Source organism: Lepisma saccharinum, chromosome 1 (assembly GCF_977018435.1).
Source record: "Lepisma saccharinum chromosome 1, izLepSacc3.1, whole genome shotgun sequence".
Classification (NCBI taxonomy): Eukaryota; Metazoa; Arthropoda; class Insecta; order Zygentoma; family Lepismatidae; genus Lepisma; species Lepisma saccharinum.
In genome coordinates, this window is record NC_139229.1 from 173,316,782 (window position 1) to 173,338,189 (window position 21,408).

General features: G+C 36.9%; 1 protein-coding gene across 3 annotated transcripts; it reads right to left on the bottom strand.

Moving 5' to 3' along the window:
* Positions 1 to 399: 399 nt before the first annotated feature.
* On the bottom strand, positions 400 to 15,114 carry LOC146004143 (vesicle transport through interaction with t-SNAREs homolog 1B-like). Of its 3 annotated transcripts, none has more exons than XM_083142817.1 (3): positions 15,032 to 15,114; positions 11,661 to 11,769; positions 401 to 6,190 (listed from the first exon to the last, which is right to left on the bottom strand). In XM_083142817.1, the coding sequence occupies exon 3, from the start codon at positions 6,138 to 6,140 to the stop codon at positions 5,472 to 5,474; it is 669 nt and encodes a 222-aa protein (XP_082998943.1). In that variant the 5' UTR covers positions 6,141 to 6,190; positions 11,661 to 11,769; positions 15,032 to 15,114; the 3' UTR covers positions 401 to 5,471. The 3 variants fall into 3 exon arrangements, with proteins under 3 accessions (XP_082998948.1, XP_082998943.1, XP_082998936.1); XM_083142810.1 differs by lacking the exon at positions 15,032 to 15,114 and adding an exon at positions 14,895 to 14,928; XM_083142822.1 differs by lacking the exons at positions 11,661 to 11,769; positions 15,032 to 15,114 and adding an exon at positions 14,895 to 14,926 and having other exon boundaries at positions 400 to 6,190.
* Positions 15,115 to 21,408: the final 6,294 nt, after the last annotated feature.

Consider the following 21,408-nt stretch of genomic DNA (forward strand, 5'->3'; position numbering starts at 1 on the left):
GCAGTAACACGTGATTATCCTGAATCTCTTTTATCCTCTGAAATTTCAAAAAGTGAATTTTTTATTTCTTTATAGCCTCGCAAGAGGGCTTTTGTAGAATCTGCTTGGCATGACCAATGTGTTGTTGTTGTCCTTTTTGGCATGAGAATGAGTTTGTCAGTTTCTGCTTTTTTCAAGCAATCTGTTAGAATTTTATATTTGTTAGTTGAAACTGTAAAATATACATCAAGTGCTTCCAAAAATTAAAAAACATCTTCTATGATTGTAAGAGGACCCGCACCACAGTATTAAAACAGAGACATTTTTTTTTATTTTAGTCTAATCACAATTAAAATTTTAAACAGGTTTTGTATTTGTTTCTTTGTGCGGGCCCATAGGCTGCAGCCTAGATAGCCTGTGCGTAAATGCGGCCCTGACTAGTGCACTAGATTACAGACTACTCACAGAAATACAGAGCAATAAAATTACAAGTAATTTTCTAACTGATGTAATCAGCAGCTCTAATGGCCATTTTTCATTTTCCTGGTTGAGTCACATTATTTTCAGCCAATACTTTTTGTAATCCATGATGGAGATTTAGAGAAAAATAAAGATCTTGACCAGACCCTTGCACTGAACCCAGGCAAGTAGTTTTACGTGTGTAGGATCAGATGGTAAGTTATTTTTACCATATTTTGAGTATCTTATTTCTTAAAATTCTTCACCGTTTGAAAGCAATTTTTTCATTACCAATGGAGGTATTGATGGCACAATTGAGATACTGATCCAGCAGTGTTTTCCTGGTATCCAAGCAACACAATCTAAAACTCCTCAAATATCTTGTCATTATGCCATGGAGTGCACTGTAAGCAATTGCAAAGAAAAAATCAATTTTACTTTCACAATTTGATAGATTTCAACCTCACAATTGTTATGTAAATTTGGAGAAATATATTTAAGATAAATGGGTACTAGCCATTCAGAAAAAGAGTCCAAATATTAACAAATGCAATTCAAACAGTTTATCACAGAATGTATTCTTCGATTTTTCATATGATACACATGCATACAACATGCACAATCATAAAATTTAAGGCCATAAAACCAATTAGCTAATAAAATATTATTACAATAGTGAAGCAGCAATGACTTTGAACAAATAAAATCCATTAACATGCTCTAATAATTATAATATCCAAAGAGAAAAATAAATTTATTTCACCATTAAGAAATATATGAACATAAAAACTCATTGAAATATCGATTATTACATTTGAAATTTAATACGATCAAGTGTTCCTAAATCATAAATAATTCTCCTAAATGTTTATAAAATCCAGTATTTATGAAAAGAAAGTATAGGACTGACCATTAACCTTTTATGTGTTTTGTTCAGTTGCTGCAGATCTAGTTTAATTTATCACTAATCTGCCAATCAGTTACAGATTTATATCACACATTTTCCTAGTTACTTTCAATTAACTTGTTAACTATTATTATGCAATACTTTCACTTGCTGTTTTCATACTAATAAGTAATGTTTATTCTGCAACTATGGTAGGAATTACATCAAATATCCAATGATTAAAAAATGAAATTTTAAAGCCAAGGTAATACAGCTGGTAATGATCTTTAACTCAGACAAAGGGTATGGCCTTAGTGTGTTGGCACAAAATCATAAGACAAACACATTCAAGTACCAGGGCTGGCTCCACGCATTCATCATACTTGTGCGATTTAACATTTATAACTATTTATAGAAGTTTCGATTTGATAAAATATTTCCATATTAGTATTAATCACACTGGTGACAATAAAATGTGGTTCGTTACTTACACTAAAAGAATTGCATAATTACATTTTCTTACAATACAAGAAATGCTTCATGAACTGCATTAATGCTCATCTGTGTAACCTATTACAGAAGGAAGCTATACAAAAAAGAAAAATTCGCCACATATTCTAAAGGCACTTCAAGCAATATCTTGCAAATACTAGAAGAAACATTCTTGACAAAAAAACAAATAACTTTTTCCTTTGAGGTCAGAGGCTCTGTTAAAAAGTAATTTTACAAGTTTACAACACTCTGTAAATATATTGTTACTTGTATCAGTACAAGCCCACAAATCACGTTATCACACACAAAAATTACAGTTGTTTTATTTTAAATCTGTGTGTTGCGTTGGAATTTCTGGGCCTAGATTGATACAGAAACATGTTCCTTCAGGGTGTGGCATAATAAATAAGTTACTTAGATGAAGGTCAAGAATAGTAGGGAACAAAGTTTCAGTCATGGTTAAAATTATTCGAGTTTGGATGAAGCTGAATTACAGAAACAAGACTTTTGAAAGTAGTCTTTGGAAAATAATTCTTTTTGGAAGAATTCAAATGCATATTTACCATTTGTACTTGCAGAATTATTCATCCTTTAAAAAATACAATAATACCTGAGATATACTATGGCAGAGCAAGAATTAAAGTTCTTCAAAAGAAGAAAAATAGATAAAATGAAAGGGAGAAAAAAAGCAAACAAGCCTGGATTTAGAGCCTCCACTTGCTTTGAAAAGGCAAACAAAATGAAAAATGATAATATTTGAAATGTGGTAAAAATATCAGAAATAATCAATCATCTCATATGACTTGGGCTAACATGTAATATTGTTGGCATTTGAGAAGGGTGCTCTGCAAGTGTGAATTTATAGCAGCATTTGAACCTCCACAATTGAACAAAAAAAAGATGATAGGTAAATTAGGATTACAATGTGTGTATGAAATGTCTTGCATGGACTGCACTAAAAAATCAGTAAGAGAAAGTGGAAGCCACATGTTAGAGAATGAGGAAAAACCTGAAGACACAAAAGTGGGAAATCTAGTGAACAGGTTTTGAAAGAGAGCTGAACCACACATGCAAATATTTCCAAAAAGGAAATTGGAAATAAACAGTAATTTACAAAGAGTGGAAGGAAGTTGGAAAAAAAAATAAGGATAGGAGATGCATGTATGTATGTGTATGTATGTAGTCAGATGTACTAAGAGGAACTGTTGATTTACATAGTTATTATTTTAAATTCAGTTTCTTCAATGTTTACTGTGGTTGTGATTTATTAATGAACAAGAAGACAAGATATCCTATGCATTATATATAATTGAAGAAACCTGAACATGCAGAGCTATTACCATCATTTTTTTTCTTTTAATTACATCTCTTGTAATCTGATTACATCAGTTTACACCCAGGAGTGAAAGTTATCTCAAACCAGTTTGTAAATACAGGACTGAGGAGAGAGTAGGAGATAGGAATGATCGCTGAAACACTGGAACTACCAGAAGATGCCTGGAAAGTGGGAATAGGAGGCAGAGAGATGCTGTCGAGTTTTAGTCATTGAGGCCTACCTTTTGAAGTTCAGTGGCCTTGCGTAGATGTAATATTTGCCTGGCTCACAATGTGTGTGTTTATTAAAATGAGTTTTTTGTGTGTGAAAAAAAAATAACCCCACTACAATAACATAAAAAAGTTAGACATTCTTCTGAATGGCTGAAACTATATTCATACGACATAGGTGCTAGACTTCCATTGAACTGAATATTGAAAGTTTGCTACCAGAGAGAAACATGCAATAGACAGGGCTCGAAAAATCCCTGTCGCCAGGGCGACTAAAAATTTCAGCCTGGCGACTGTGATCTTTTGCTGTAATATGTACGAAATTTTGATGATTCCAAGTTCAAATTGCAGTAGAGCGTAAGTTAGCAAATGTTTTTCTTTCTTTTATCAACTCCATAGAGTCAGTAACAATTTCTTACCCTTTGTCCCCCAACACCCCATTTCCTGCTTTCTCAAATAATTTAGCAATGTTTCGAATACCGTGATGCTCAGCATCTTATACAGTGTGTTTCAAAAGTCGCACAACACAAACTTTGGAAATGTATATCATGAAAACTGTAAGAGATATTTACACCGGGTTATCTGCATTATAAAGCCTCATCCATTCAGATATTTTTCAATGCTTACAATTCAGTTCACTCCGTATAAAAAAATTATATAAATTAATAACCGACGGAAAGCAGCATTCAATTTTTTTCCAGAAATGAACTTATGAGTAAGAAAAATATGTAAGAAATGATCGAAGGGTCATAATTAGACATTTGATGACTGATGCCATGTCAGTCTGTCATTTGCGACAAATATTGATCATGTGCAACATTTGATGAATTTTTGACTGGCGATTTTATGGGTTGAGTGAAAAGTGCTATTTTTTGGGCCATATCTCCATATATAGCAACACTAGCAGGTCGAAATATTGCCCAACGTTGCATGCAACATGTGTCTAAGTATTGGCTATATATTTAATTGAAAGTTGTAAATTAAGATTTTGTGCCGAAATAGGACTCTTGAGAGAATCCTAGGCTGCCCCTGCTTACATTGAATTCTCTTCGCTCAGTTTCGCCGCTGCTGTGCCTGTTTTTTTAAATTGATTCAGCATGGTGTATTCATTGGAGCAGTGCGTGTGCATTGCTGAAGAATATTTTACTACTCATTCTTACACTCACTTGCAAGGGGTTTTCCATTAAAAATGCCCTGCTTCTGCTGTACCTCACAAAGCAACTATTTTACAACCAGTCAAACACCACCAAATTATCCCACAAATTGTTGTTCAGATGTTTTCAGCAAATTAACAATGTTTTATTTAAAAATAATGTAATTGCATTTATTTAGATAAATGCTAACATAAATTTATGAACTCAGTGATAGCCTACAGGATTAGTTTAGTGCAGAAAACCCGGCGTAAATATCTCTTACGATTTTCATGATATACATTTTCAAAGTTTGGATTGCGCGACTTTTGAAACATACTGTAGTATGCAGATTTACTAGTAGGTGGTTTCCTGGCACCTGATTTTCAGAGCTGCCACCTAGCTCTGAAGAAAATTTTTCGAGCACTGGAAATAGATAATTCAACACCTTTGTAGTTACTGTATAGTCAGATAAATTTGGACTAGTAAAACTAGAGCAGTTCATTAAATATTACTCTTCCACAATACATACATTTTGTCACTAATATGAATACCTGTTTTAATGACCTTTACAATCCACACGTTACAAATCACTTTCTATTCTGCCTGCAAAATGAAGTTAGCCAGTAAATAATCATGAACAAATTATTACATTGTTCTTGAGCAAAGCCAGGTTATTCATAACTAACACCAAGTATAAAACATTATGGACATTGTAATGGCTTTACTTTACTTATCTCCTTTAAATCCCAATTTCCATTTTTAAATCACCTGATTATACATTATACACCATGCTGTATTCTTGCAAACTGGACATTGTGTTTTCCTTCTTACTTGTAATAAACAATGGCATATATGCAAAATAGTATACAAGCTTATTCACATACAAGTTTCATAAAAATATATATTGTACATGAACAAAAATATATCTAGGAATATACCTGAAGAGCAGTACAATAGTTTAAACAACATTCCCACTGTTAATTAAAAAATTTCAAATAAATAACTGCACCTAATATGCCTAGCTCAAGAATTATTATCAGGACCAAAATAATCTTATTGGTTATCACTTTGAAGTACATTTTCCTCAAAATCCTACGAGTTTCACTGAGACCTTCATCAGTGTCCCCAAGTCGTCGCTTTGTTCGCAGCAATGTCTCTCGTTGCTGCGTAAGTTCATCGACCACCTGAATGCCAATCTGTTCAGTTTCCACAGCCGTGCGCTGCGACCGTACCAAACTGTCCGAAGTTCTTTCAAGTATGGCTTTGCCTTCCAACACACGCCTTCGGTTGTCATCTTCTGCACTCACCAAAGCTGGAGTAGATGAAAATCTTTGATTACCACCGTATGGGACACCTAAATTAGATACCTGCTGCCGGTATTCACGTGATATCCTTGCCACCCTGTCTCGCATATGGCCCACCTGCAGCAGCATCTCTTGCTTGTAACTCAGAGGAGCGAGTCTGGCTTCGGCCTCCAAGTCTTGCAGCTGGCCTTCAGCTTCCTCTATCTGACCTTCAATACGGCCCACCAGATGCCTTCTCTCCTCACCAAAGGCATTACCAAGTTGATCTCTGACACTACGCTCAACTCCATAGCAAAGTGTTTGCAGTCCATCGTGTAAGTCTTCGAATCTTTTAGAAGACATTTTTCCACTGTCAAGTGTAACCCAGTTTCACACCATTCAATTCTTCAGTGCTGGAAAGAAAAGTGTACATGAATATTGATACAAATACTTTATAATTTATACAATTATAAGTAATGAAATGGAATTCAAATATTAAGAAAATTGTTTCTTGATATAGTCCTAGTGAGGTAGTATAGTAATTGGGGGATTCCGAAAACCAAACTGAAACCAAAAACTGAACTATGGCAATGTAAAATACTAAAACATCATAATGGGATAACCCGTCAATACAATGAAACCTGAAATGTTTACATTTTTAATATCGCTGAGCACACAAGGGGATCCTTGACTGAGTGTGCCCCCTCAAGAATTATACTGAATTACTTTAAATTGCTCAATTTAGCTTTTTTTAATGTAATATAAAATGTGTTGCAAAGCACGGAAACCACAATTAACCAAGGTATGTGATCCCAAATTATGGTCTGCATAATGCCAGCTGAAGACTGTTTTGTCGCATCTTCACTTTTCATCAGAGATGAGTTGACGACGTTAACGTGTTCCTTACAGGTTAATGTGTCATGTTCCAAAGCAATGGATCTGAACTATCAACATTAATAAAATGTTCGCAAAAATCTTGTAGTGCACTAAAAATCCATATTTGACTTCAAAGATGGACATGCGGCAACACAGAATTCAGGTGGCAAAAAAAAACTATCTCTGGATACTTTCACAGATTTTTAGCATAAAAACTATTTATGTGCACACTCAAATAGCTAACAAAACATGTGCAAATGATAATGCTACAAAATGCTTAGCATGCCAAATCTAACAACATAAAATTATTTACACCAATTAATCTATCAATCTTAATGATAGATTTGCTTCTAGCTTGGTTTCACAAATTTTCAGTTCTTTATGTTGATTTAATTTATCTTATAATACATTTTACACCAAACTTCAAATGTTAATTGTTCATTTGACTTTTGTCAATAGTATTTTGTGTCTATGAGCCATCATGTTGGGTGCTAGTTGTACAAAGCCTACAGGTTGGGTTGCTTCAGACTAAGGTTAAGGCTTGGCTAGACCTTTGGCCGATGCTTTAACAGACTTTAGCCATGAAACTATTAATGTTATCTAGGCAACAGTGGAAGCAAACTTCATGAAGATTCACGTGAATGTTCTTGAAAGAATTATAAGCTGATGTAATTTTTCAGATTTTAGAGTATCATAAGGTAAACGTCCCTAATTTCGACAATGTGCCTAAGTTCGACAGGGTATTTGAAAAATCGTAAAAGATAAGGAAACTATGAGATGCAGAAAATTGTGTATGTATCATGCGACAGTGTACAGGTTTACCTCACGTCGTGAAAAGGGCGGTTGCACCAGATGAGACATAGCAGCAGCGCGGGAGAAATTGTGACGACACTATTTGCTAACTGCGAAAAATCAACTGATTTTTAGTGGATTTCGTAAGAAGGTAAATTTTCTACGTAAGGTTTTTACCAGTTTTGTGTTGTTTCAAAACAAATTTCAATACTTTATTATTGTTTTAGAGCCATTTTCTGAGTTTCCTAGTCTGTTGCGGCAGACAAAGGTTGTTCATGTAACAAAATAAGGGGGGTGTCAAACATATGAGCACAAAAATGGATGGTGCACCAAATTTCGACAAGTGTTGAACCTTATTCGAAAATACACAATGTTGGGTTTTGATGTGCATTGAAAGGCATGTTGTTTACCATTTATGAAAATACCAGTTTCATTGCCCTATGGCAATTGCAACATTAATCCGACATGGGGGTGTCGAAGTTTGGTGCTGTGCATGTCGAATTTTGGGACATTCCCTGAAACGTCATTTCTGGGCTTTTTGCATACTTTTTCTCTCTTGTGTCATTGCTATTTCCATGAACTCACTCTCTTCCTGCGTCACTAAATGTGAGGGACCTGAACTATACAAAATTGCAATAATAATAATACCAAAAAATGTCATGTTATAATTAAGTGTTTATATTGACTTAATGTGATAAACTGAACTAAAACTCCATGCAAATTAAATTGCCGAATGATGAAAATTTTGTCTTGTGTACGATTTTTTAATGTTCTTAACAATTCTGTGAAAATGTTGCAAAATTGGCCTGATTAATGATAAATATTACACAGAACTAAAATTTGGCCTCATACAGTACACAATTTTCCATGTTCTACGATTTTGTGAATAATGTAGGAGTGTGTGGGACAGAATTTTTTGGGTTGGGGTGGGAAATGTTCAAAATTTCACAAAGCTCTGGAAATTTCGAATTCTACACATCATTTTCACTTTAAGTGATTGTTTTTGCATTTCTGGTACAAAAACAAACAATTTTCGATAAGTTCTAGCCATTTACAATGCAGAAAACATCAAGGAACGAAGGTTCTACACCGGAGCCGCTTGATAATTAATTTACATTAAACTCAGCCTAATTTGTTCCTTACTTTAGTTTCATTTGGCCAAGTCCAAAAACTTCCAAGAAAGCAAAGAGAAAGACTGCCTGCTGTGATTACATCTCCTTAAATGATCAAATACTTTACAAAGGAGGAGGATTTATTTCGTGTTTTAAGTCCACTTTATGCACAGTAAGGCTAATCGGGATTGCATCTACAGCTTAAAGTTGCATTGGAGATCGAACCCGGGACCCCTTGATTACAAGGCGATGACGCTACCACTGCTAACAAAGGAGGAGAAAAAGCATCAAGTAGATGAGGCAAAAGAGCTAGAGAGCTGAAGAAACTTGCTGCACAGAACTAGAAGACAGAGTTTAGGCAAAAAGGGAAAGAAATGGGTTGATGTGAGTGACTCAGAATCTTCAGATGAAAGTGCACTGTCATTGAAAGAATGTGATTCTAACTGGCAAGAGGAGGAGTCACATGAAATGACATTAGAGATTGTCAATGAAAGTGATGTAAAAGAAGGGGATTTCATTCTTGTGGAATTTTTAGGGTGGGAAAGAAATGCATCAAAATTTACTTACCTCTGTGTTGTTCAGGAGATCCTGGAAGATGTAATAAAAGTGATTGGACTTAAGAGTGTTGATGTGGCCAAGAAGGAATTTGTCACCAATGAAAGTAATGTTTCATTCATATCAGACCCTCAAACTATTGGTCCTGTTGAGTTGCCAGATTTGGTAATGAAGGGGGAAAGGGTCAGATATGTTTTCAAGAGAAAAAGTAAATGTCTAAGAGTTAGGTCTCTGATTTTGAGGACTCACACCTAACTTCAGACAGAAAGTTGTTTTGCATTTGTTTAAAATTTATGTTAATTAATTATTAGTGTTATATATAATGTTACCAATATCACAGATACCAACAGCAATTGTTCCTTAGCATCTAGGCTTGGCTAAGTAAATGTTATAATTAGTCCTCAAAATTTTTTCCTTGTTTTTGATACACCGTTGGGAATCACCCTGTAAAACTATGTTTCAAAGTTGTAATATAAACGCAATCAACATTTTCAGTGTTTTATTTGCTTAAATGTACCTAGCCTTTGGCATGGTAAGTAATTCATGTTAATATTTTAAATTTTGTTGAGCATAAAAGGGGGGGGAAGGGGTAACAACAAATCTTTTTTTGTTCAGTTCATGTCCTGATAAATCTGTAAATTTAGTTGAATATAATGAAATGCCAATAGAAGGATATGTGCAGTTATTGGTATTATTAACATCTGCATATTTAGTGTCTGATGTTGAGATATAAGGGGGTGTCGAATTTTGGTACACAAACTGTCGAAATTAAGGACAGGGTGTCGAACTTAGGGACATATTGTAGGATTCACTTTTTGATTTTTTAATAATTATGTAACATAACTGTTGGAATGCAAAATACTTTTTGGGTGAAAGTAGAATCTTTAAACTTTCAGGCAAAAAAAAAAATACTCGCATTTATGAAATATGAAAGCCACAACAAGCAATTAACTGCAAACATTTTCCTTAACTTGTCGAACTTAGGGACGTTTACCTTAGCAGTTTTTCGAAAGATGAGGAACATTTCAAAAAGCTGCCCTGGAATCGACCAAAGGTCCAGCTTAAGGTGAGGAGTTACAGTTACGCACCATGTGCGCATTTATTTCAATATCATCAGAATGGGCAATGTTACTAAAAAAATGTAAGAGTATGAATTTCTTCCCATGTTGCAAGTGGAAGCATTTTTTATGTTTATTATTAAACTAGACACTGTACTTGAAAAATATGATGAGTGAGAATTTTCAGAATCCCATGTATTCCTTATGGAGAAAAAAAAAACTCAACTTCAACTTGCAGCTAATCAAATGGAAGTTTGTACTTTTCAGCTGGTCTGAAGCTTCATCAAACTGCCCCCTTTCCATTGATATGTTTTTCTATGCCTTTGGAAGTTTGATATTCTGAAGAGAACAAATCAAATAATAACCCCCATAAGTGCAATGTATTTCTCCTTGCCTCCTACCGGCATCCTGGCAGTGTTGTCAAACCTAATGTGCATAAAAGAGCTAAATTTCACATTAAATTGAATTAAAACTGACTTTCAAGGAGCTAGATTTACAAAGGCTGGATAAAGTTCTTCCTAGGGTAATTTTAATTTTAGGTGTCAAAGGGGTGGGTGCACTGCTATTACCGTTAACTTTAAAGATTGACAATTTATTCCAAGTTTGCCGGTGGCATCACCCATCTCAACAATCCACCGATGGTCGTATGAAATCGAAAAGATAGGATTCTCGGCTAACAATATTACATCATCTCCACGGTGCTATAATAAAGTAGCTGGGAAGGTAAGAAGGGGTGGGGCGACGCAGCCAATATAAAAATATCACGTCACGTTCAAAATGTATACTCATGGCAAAAATTGATCTATGTGGACCGGAACCAGTGATGGTATCATAGTGGGGCATGAGGGAGGGTGCCCCAGTTCACAGCCAAACGAGTGCATAATAGAGCCAGATCTGACCCCAAAAGAGCTAAGTTGGCAACACTGACTCGGAGAGAAGAGCCTGGTGGAAACTTTCTGCGTGCCCTTAACCTTAACACAGGTACATTACTTCACTACAACACATCTCTGTGAGATAAAAACAGGAAACATTCATAAACAACGTAATCTCCAAGAAATGGCTTGTAACGTGTATGCTTTATAAAAGAAATCCCACACACTGACAAATCATGAGACCCAGTGAAAAGAGCACAAAGCTAGTTTCATGAAGGTAGTCACTTTGTTATATATTATGTTCAAACAATAGATAATATAAACCTTTACATGTCAGAAAAAAAAATATTGGGGAATAGAGGACATCTGGCAATCCTACATAAGCACAAATTACTTACACTAGGTACAGAGATTTCCATTCATAACTATACCATGTAAGCACTGTTTCCAAAGAGTAATCCTTCCAACTTTGGCAACCAAATATTTGGGTCTACAAAAATATGGCTCGAGTTCAGATTGTTTAATTCTGATTTCATCATGCTATGCAGGCATTTTTCCATGGTTCGATTTCTATTTATGCCTGTTAGCATATACTTCAGAGTTTTAGCGATTACTTACTGCTTGTTTGGTTTCTGACTTCCGTATACTCCTATATGTTTCTTCGCTTGCAAACAGGCATTTGTTTACTGTTGTCTTTGTTATGGACTGCTGCTGCCATCTAGGTAACCTGTGTGATGTAAAGGGGTTTCGTAGTTAGGTTAGGCAAGTCAGGTTTAAGGCTCTTAGAGCCGGTTTTTCAATGTGTGATCAAAGTTCTGGTTGGGTAAATAACTAGGGGTTACTGCAATTTTGAACTTGATCCGTGGTTCATCCGGAGGTCATTGATATGACTGGTAGTTTCGAACAAACATGGCTGTCTCATCGGAAGGAAAGATTGATCTTCAACAGGCGATTTCTCAGACACATTGAACGAGAAATAATGATACACTGGTGCAAAAATAAACTTCTTGTGCTTGGCAGAGTTCAAATGAAGTGTGTAGTAACAGGTAGAACAAAGGAAATTGTCGCCAGACTTTGATTTGTGTACATGCACCGAAGACATCTATCCTATCATGAAGCCAGTTTCAAAGTGGCAAGTTGGTGTAGTGGATAAAGGTAGTAGCTGGTAGTGGAAGTTCCATTTTATATTGCGAGTTCAAGAGAGGGGGGGGGGGGGTCAAGTCCTGCTGCAGGCCGTTCTTTTTATATACATATAGTTCACTAATCACGTTGGACATTGATTCTATATTTTATTTTGCACAAATTTAAAATAAAAAATTATAAAAAATTGTTACTTGGAATATCGTCGAGTAGAGATACTGTGTAAAAGTTGGCTGCAAAGTTTGAATGTTCAATGAAAATATTAAACTTCTCTGTGATGTGACATTCTCCCGGGTACGGTACGTGTACAAACTGGGATTAAAATTTTAGTCATAATATATGTGCAAATGTCAACTTATTTTTTTTTATTACATAGCTAGTATTTGCTCTCTCGTTCCATAAGAAAAAAATAACTATTTATACCAAATTACCATTTTGGTTTTGTGAAGTGGATCTGTTTCAAGAAAAAAGCCAAATGTGCAATAGGTTTTTCTCCTCATGTGTACTTATTTGTAGGAACGAAATACGTATCATATTGGGTTCTGTATTTTCAATGTAAACAATGAATTTCAACAACCACATATGTCTCTTATTGTAGTTCTACATTTTTACACCAGGCGAAATTTGATTTAAATTTACACACCTAGATGGCAGTGGGATCGAATTTCTCAATCAGCATTGCAAACTCACAATTGTTACGCACCGAACTTAAGGTCAAAGAACCTTTGGTTATTTTTACATTGAAAAACCATGTGTTGGTTAAGACTGGAGGTGAACTCCAACTGGTAGTTGGCTCACCAAAAAGTTGACCAGACATTGAAAAACCAGCACTTAGTATTCAAATAACATCTAGGATCGGAGCAAATTGACAATATAGAGAAAGTCTCCAATTTTGTTAATTTCCGGCATACTAACTAATTTTGGCCTCCTAATCACGAATCTGTTGTAAAAAAAACGGGGGTCACGTCTGGAAATTTGAAAAAAGCAGATTGAATTTTTTTTATGTATATAGGTGTATATGCGTAGTTTTACGAACGAAAATGTAATCTCCTGTCATTGTTTCCAACCACGCCGTTGTTTTACAAGGAAATGATTTATGATGTTCAATTCTAGTACGAACCCTATTTTTTTTTATGAATTTCGGGGTGAGTGCTAATGGAACCTAACCTAACAGGCCTAACCTAACCTTGTGTGAATGCTTTGTGGGGCTACCCGTGGATGGGTTTTGGGGTTAACGTCAATGGTTTGTGGGGCTAACGAACAATGTTTCATCAAAATGTACAATTTCCAGACGTGACCCACGGTTTTTTACAACAGATTCATGATTTGGAGGCCAAAATTGGTTAGTATAACGAAAATTAACAAAATTGGAGACTTTCTCTATATTGTCAATTCTTACCCTAGGATCTTTAAATGCTTTTGTGGCTGAGTTAGGCAGGCCAAGTATAGGGCTCTTAGCATTACAATAATTTCCCTGGTACCAGTTTCTTAGATCGGAGACACATTAAAATCGGATATTTTGTGTTTCGTACTTACCAATTGTGTATTGCGGAACATAGTTCAAGGTGCCATTATGCTTTTTACACGAAAACAAACACTTTTTCTACTAAAATAACGCATTTTTCTAAGTGCTACCGAACGCACATAACGGTGCGATATTGCTTCTTTTGTTTTCGAATATCAGTGTTTCCAACATTCTTCGCCGAAAAATACTTACTATCGTGTTCATCACGTGTGCAAATTGTACATTATGCACGGGTAGCTGATGGATAGCCTCACGAACCATTCCGATAAGGTTACGTTAGGTTTGGTTAGGCAAGCATAGTTAAAAAAAGGGGGGTTAGAAACAGTGACAGGGGGTTACGTCATCCAACGTATGGAGCATCCGGTTCACGTGTAGGAAAGCAATGGCAATTGTGCGTCGGTGAGATATTTCTATTGAAAAATACATGATTTCCAGGTCAAATAGATTCCACGATGAAAGAAAATACATCGACTAACGTTGGAAACCTTAGAGAAACTCATTTCCGTAAGTAGTTTCTTCTGTAAAAATGAAGAAATGTGTCTCCGATGTATGAAACTGTTACCAATTTCCCTACATGCTTTCAACATCTCATCATGTTGGTGCTAGTCTCAAGCATGAAACCCCTTAGGAGCTTTGTGTCAGCAGTAGTCTGTAGAACTAGTCTGCCTTGTCGATGGGAAGCAGTGATATTTGCATAAGGTACCTTTTACATCATCTTATCGCCGATAAAGAGGACTTTTCGGAACTGCAAACAGTACTAATTACTTTCAGAAAGCTACAAATTTATTTTCACAATCATTTCGCTATTCCACAATATTCCTGCTCATCTATGAACGAAAGATACCTTATCGTATGCGACTTTGCAAAAAAAACCATTAAACATTCGGAACCGTTACCAACATTTTCTTGAAGTTCATTGATATGAGTCAGTCCACCTTTTTCATCATTGCACATATTTCTGTTAGCAAAACTAATATATATTTTTCTTAACAAAAATAATGGTAACATTAAGAACATTGCAGGGCAGTACTCATTCGTGTTTTTTAATGGACAAAACGTCTCTAACAGGTAGTTCATATAAAAAGCTAGCTTCTAACATATAAAATCAGCTCATGAAACACCTTAAATTCATTGTGATGAACTAAGTTACATACAAATAACCTATATAATCGAAACTTCTTACGTACAATTAGGAAGTCTTTTACTAAAGTTCACAACCATTAAGGACGACTAAGAAGCTAATTATATTCTAACCAAACACCAGTCTCCCTAATATTTTCTTCTTGCATTCAATTAAGTACAGATTGTTCTTTGCAATACCTACATCAGTAGCATCGTATTAAACTCGGAACGAAAATGATTCTATAAATAACTTTTACTGAGTGTGAAAACTTGCATTGTTCGAGAGCCAGAGGTCTGGAATCTTTAGACTTTTATTCCACATAATGTTTTGACTACAGCGCTGTAGTTTTGCTGAAGTTCTGACGTCAGACGAGGAATGCCTACGTTAGGGGTTGTGCGAGATCCCGAAAAGTCGGGACTGGGATCGGAAAAAAAAATTCCCGTCCCGATCCCGACTTCGGGAAATGACTTCCCGACTTTTTGGGATCCCGAGCTGTCGGGAAATACCGAACGGTCATTTCAAAAAGTTCTTAATTCTCGACGTTTCCTGCATTGCAAGTGTCTGGAACTTATTGGAAATTGTTTGTTTTTATTCCAGAAATGCAAAAACAATCACTTAAGTTGAAAATGACGTGTAGAATCCGAGATTTTTAGAGCTTCGGTAAATTTCGAAAATGGCGAATTTTTCCCGTCCCGACCAAAAAAATTCTGTCCCGCACACCCCTAGTTAGGTTAGTTGAGTTGAGTTGGTGTTTTAAGTCCACTTTATGCACAGTACGGCTAATCGGGACTGGACCTACGGTTTAAAGTGGGATCCGAACAGTGACGGGGAAGGGAAAAGTGACTGGGTGGGCGGAAGGAGGGCGACAAATGATGTTGGGAGGCAGTCACATTGTATATTTGTGCTACACAATGTTCTTGGGAAGAATTTTGATATGTACGAGAAAAAGCGAACCTGCTTCTAATGATTGAAGAGTGGCAAATCGTAAAAAGCATTCTTTTACCTGCCCGCGATACAAATATATTTCTTGTTCCTATCTTGTAATGTATTTCGTTTCATCTGACATCAGTGCGTGCGAATACTTTTGCCTCTTCCACTTCCTGGCTTGATTTGCATTTTAAGGTTCAAGTTCAATACATTTTCGAATAATATCCCCTCATTTTGAAATTAACTTCAAGAGTATCGAAGAAATTCCCTTTGGTAAGGTTTGCCTCAGACTCATCATCTCGAAAATCAAGCCCCTGAATAGTAAGTAAGAAACCGCGATGCATCCACAACAACTGACATCTAGTGTCGGCTTTCTTCAATCACTTATGGTCCCGGGTTCGATACCCAGTGGAGGCACTTTAAACTGTAGGTCTAATCCCTATTAGCCTTAATGTGCATAAAGTGGACTAAAATCGCCAAATCAACCAACCAACCAAATGAAGACTAAAATTGGTAAACGCTTAAGTGCCACAAGAATTCAAACACCGTTTTCCACGTTAAACTGTGAAATGTGCCATGCTTTATAATGTGGTAAACGCGAAATGTGGCTGGTAGGCCTCGAAGTAGTTCAAAGGGAGTGTAAAGAGGTCACTAGTGTAAACGTTCTTACGAGCTGATGTGCTGAACGATGCGATTTTCCAACACTTTTGCCTTTGGCACTTTTAGTCCTCAAATCTTGAATCATCTTTGAATGTATTTTATTAAATAGAGTTGTCATTAACGACCCACGATTATAATAATTTGCCCGTACTACAGATGATGTTTTGTGGTTTTCAGAATGTTCGTGATGTTTTAAAACCATCCACATTCAACGCTTTTTTTTCCAGTTCTTTAAACTGGTTAAAACTTAGGTTAATTGAATGAGAAATGACCTACGGCCAGGTCGGCGCTCCAATCTTGAACAATAGTCAAAAACACACACACACACACACACACACACACACACATACACATATATACAAAACAAATTAATATTTTTAGTCAAGTTGGTATTATAAGCAGGAAAAGTGATAACATGCAGATGTTAGAAATAGTGAAAATCGTCATACTCTTAGAAATGAATTCTCTTATTATTCGATATTTCATTAACTTTAATTGGGGGCGCCCGCCACCTGCCCCTCCCCCTCTGGCGTCGTCACTGGATCCGAACCACTGTGCCATGTACCTCCACCACGTATCGAACCTGGGACCCCTGTTAGATTAGGTTCCATTAGGATAAATACAATGAAGAATTATTATTTAGGCTAAGAGAACTTAGCATAGCTAGCCTAACCTAACAACGTATGCATTTAGCCTAAAATTAAAAAGCTTTCTCCCGTGAAATCAGAACACAAGGTTGCAAATTAAGAACTTGTGATAAGGTATTTGGTGTAAATAAGTGTGGTTTTATCCCAGTCACTAGGGGGGGGGGGGTTCGAGATGAGGATATTCGAACTTTCCGGACAGGTTGGTGGATTCTCGTACTATTCAACTTGCTGACAAGGAAGTAAGTGAAGAGAGATGCTTACGCAAATGATTTCTACTGAGGAGGATGTTATTCCACTTCGAGGGCCGCATGACCTTGACTGCAGTAATATTTGATGTAATAATGTTCATTCCATTCAAAGCATATCTCCCAAAAATAAAGCACTTTTTTTTTTTTAAATATTTCAGTTTGCTTTGAATTCCATTAAGTATTTTTCTCTTTGGTGGTGAACATTGCTTGATCATTAATAATATATTATTAATAATAATTAATAACGTTAAATAATCAAGTGCAAAGTAGCAAAAGAAAATCAAATTACAATTAGTTATATGTCTCCTTTAAAAATAATGCTTTTATTACACCACGTAATTTACACAGCGGCGGCTGCTCCTTAGGTGGTAAAGCTGCACAACCAACACATATTTCTTGACATACATAGATAATTATTAAACTTATTTTGTAGAGAATGTTAGTTACATAATGCAATCATACGGATCTTTTTCCAAGATATTTCTATTGTTGTGGTGGTGTACTTGGTTTCTGCCACTTCAAGACGGCATTAGAGGTCTCCCCATCATTTTACAGGCGTTTCGGGCACTATACCTGCCTTTCCCCCATCCCAGTGTATTGGTGGCAGGTGGTTGCAGGCCATTACACGCATGTCAAAGGGAACAAACATATTCTTGTCTTCTGGACAGCACATTTGCATTTAACATTTTGTACAACACGATCGATTGATTGATTTTGTTTTTTAAGTCCACTTTATGCACAGTAAGGCTAATCGGGACTGGACCTACAGTGGGATCCGAACCACTATGTGCCTCCACCGGGTATCGAACCCGGTACCACGTTATTACAAGGCAACGACGTTACCACTACGCCATTGGGGAGGCCCCTTGAGAGCTGAGTAACAGCCGACTCCGTGGCGGCGTGGACAGCGTCAAACTTTGCGATGTCAGCTCCAAACTTCTAACCCTGGTCAAGGCATGGATGTATCCAAAGGGATGTATCATATTATTTGTCGGTCGGGTTCATCCATTTCATCTGTTCATCTTCATCGTCGCGATTAGACCACGAGGTAGAAAATGGACATAAAATAAACTCAATAGAAGTGGATGGAAATAGATCAATAAACGTTTCCCGATCCCATCCTATGTGCTGGGGGACGGGGTTCAGGTGGGTGTGTCGTTTGAAGGGGAGACATTTTTTCTGCTAATTCTTATATGAATAAATGCTCGTAAAATACACAATCACGTGCACACACAATATGACAAGAGATTTATGCAAATTTATTTTCTTTCACTGCAACCACCAAAGTACCGAACCATGAGAGTTGCCACGGATATTTACATTTGTAAATACACTCCTCACAAAAAGTTTGGAATATTAGGCAATAGGTGATAGGCACTTTGGCATATGTCGGCGAAAAGACGAGAACGTCCACCAGACAGACACCATGTGTTGTTGCATTCCATGGCCATGTCTATCATCTATTGTCTAACGTAACAATACTCCAAACTTTTTGTGAGGAGTGTCTGTTCTAGTAATTTATCAGATAATTCTGATTTAGTTTCCATAAGCTAATGCTCTGATTACATAACGATAACAAAAAAATAAGTCAAGGTATTTAGGGGTTTTGTACAATGCGGGGGGGGGGGGACTAGCTAATTATTGCACGTCTGTCCTCTCTTCTGTCATCATCACTTCATCACTGATACATTGTGGTATTCTGGATAAAAAAAATCACTATGGGACCCCAATATTTTACTTGCGGGGCGTCACAGAAAACTACGCTACTTCTGTGCATACAGCCTTTCCAAAGGAACGTGAATGTACCCTACCTGGTAATATCCTAATTATAGATATACTCATATAAAACTGACACATTTCATTATCAATGTATTCGAACAAGAATTAAGTTAGCAACACGTTATTGCATCTGCAATGTAGCATAATTATGGGAGTTTAATAAAATTTATATTCCGTGTTGAAAGTGTTCTTCCCCTCCTTCCCCTCCTGAAGGCACAGCTGGGAAAGTCGTTCCATGTTCCTAGTTGTTCGTGAATAGGCTGTTGTCAATACACGTTCGTAATGCTTTTCTTCAATTCGTGTTTGGTACGTGTCACCATTCTGTTGAAAATACCCTTGACGCAGTTCCATATCTTTCATTTGCTCAACAAACACCATGGAAATTCGTAGCGTGTACTGCACTTTTACAGCAAATGATACAATAAGACGATTAAAGCTATACCAAATACTGCACAGCTGTCAACTCTCTTGAGAATGTATAATTGTTCCAGATGTCCCGCGTCATGTGAGACTAACAAGGAGTAGTACGATCAGTGGCGTGCCCAAGGGGGTTGGTGGGGGTTATAACCCCCCTTTGGCCCAATATTCCTAAAAAAGAGTGTCAAAGGTAGGAAAATATGACAAAATGAGGGTTGACTACCAACAAAAAGTATACGTAACCCCCTCCCCTTCGACAATCCTTGGCACGCCACTGATTACGATGTATTCCTATTGAAATAAAACGTGAATGAAATGTGTTAGTTTTATATGAATCACCCTGTACAAGACCGTATAAAAGGGCGACAAATCAGCCATGTCGTCCCTCCTGCCTCCACTCGATCCTCAAAATATTTTAACGTGAATCTTTAAAAACCTACTAATATAACATTGACGATTTCTTTCAGATTTTGCAATAATTTCAATTTGTGTTTGCATAAATGGGTTGTCTGTGGAGAGAGGAAGGCTCCAGAAGGCTGCAGTTTGCAATATTTGTTAAATTTAGTTTTATAATCATAGACTACCAGACATCCCAATTTAGTTGGGACAGTACATTTTTCTCAATCCCCGTCCCGACTTTTTTTCGAACTGCAGTCGTGATGTTAAAATATCCCTTTTTCTTTTTTTGTTACTTACACATGTTCTTCATTATAAGAATCATTGCTAATACGTATAATAGATATATATGTATATCTTTACTTTACTTTGCTTTTGTGCTACATTTAGCTAATCGCGGAGATGAGAATGAGTGATGAGCAATGAAATCGATGAAGGGACTCTCATACAAAGACCCTTTCCCAGGCCGGGATTCGAACCAGTGACCCTGAGGTCGTAGCGCGCTGTGCTAACCACTCCGCCACAAAGGTCAGAAATTTGAAAACACTGTTAACTTGTGGAATACAGTACTATTCGAATGCTTCTGAGAATTGAATGTGTACGCCGTGTGAAAGTCTTTGTCTGTGTAAAGGCCCGTTTCCATTACCACAAATTTGCCGCGCAACATGACACGGGTCATGCGACGCGGCATGTGCTAATTGAAACTGTCTGTAACATGCCGCGGCGCAAGTGCCGGGAACAAAATTGCCCCAAACTATTTTGACGCACAACATGCGCCGCGGCAAGTTCCTGGGGCACGGGCACGGGCATGCGAACTAGAATACAAACAGACGACGCAACAACAACCACGTGCTCGCTGTTCGGACTGAAGCGGCGTCACGACACAACGTCCTGTTATTTGAGTGTATATTCCTTTTCCTGAATGTCTGGAGAAAGAGAACGCGAACGCGTCCTGCGCGCACGTTCCGGTGTGTGCCTCGTCCAATGAACGCGCGGAGGGAGGGGGGGGAGCGCTTGCCATAACCACAAAACTCGCCAGAGTTGTAGGCTATTCGCGATTAAAATTATCCGATATGCCATCTGGTGAGATTTTTAGGACCCACTCCACGTAGGACCTCGCTGCGCTTCGCCGTGTTGAAGCCGTTCAAAGCATGGGGAACATGCGAAAAAGTAGCATATACTGTTCAGTTTTTTGCTCTAAATCGTTTTGTGGTTCAGGACAAGTGAAAAGCTTACATGTGTTTTCCACCCCGTGGAATCAACAAAATGAAATGTTTAAATAAATCAGGGAAAACAGAACTGATTGACATAACTGAAATGCGGCAAGGAAATTACAAAGGAGTCTGTTCACTCTATTTTCCGAAATAATATTTCGGAAAGATGATTTTATTGCCATGATAGTAAGTTTCAAATTCTTCTTTATGAATATAACATTTTTTTTCAAAACAATGTATTATGTATGTAATTTGGAACAGGTGCAAGTCGATTAAGTGCAAAGATGAAA

Bases quoted from the DNA above. Each gene is read 5' to 3' on its own strand.
- LOC146004143 (XM_083142822.1), bottom strand. From the start codon at position 6,140: ATGTCTTCTAAAAGATTCGAAGACTTACACGATGGACTGCAAACACTT.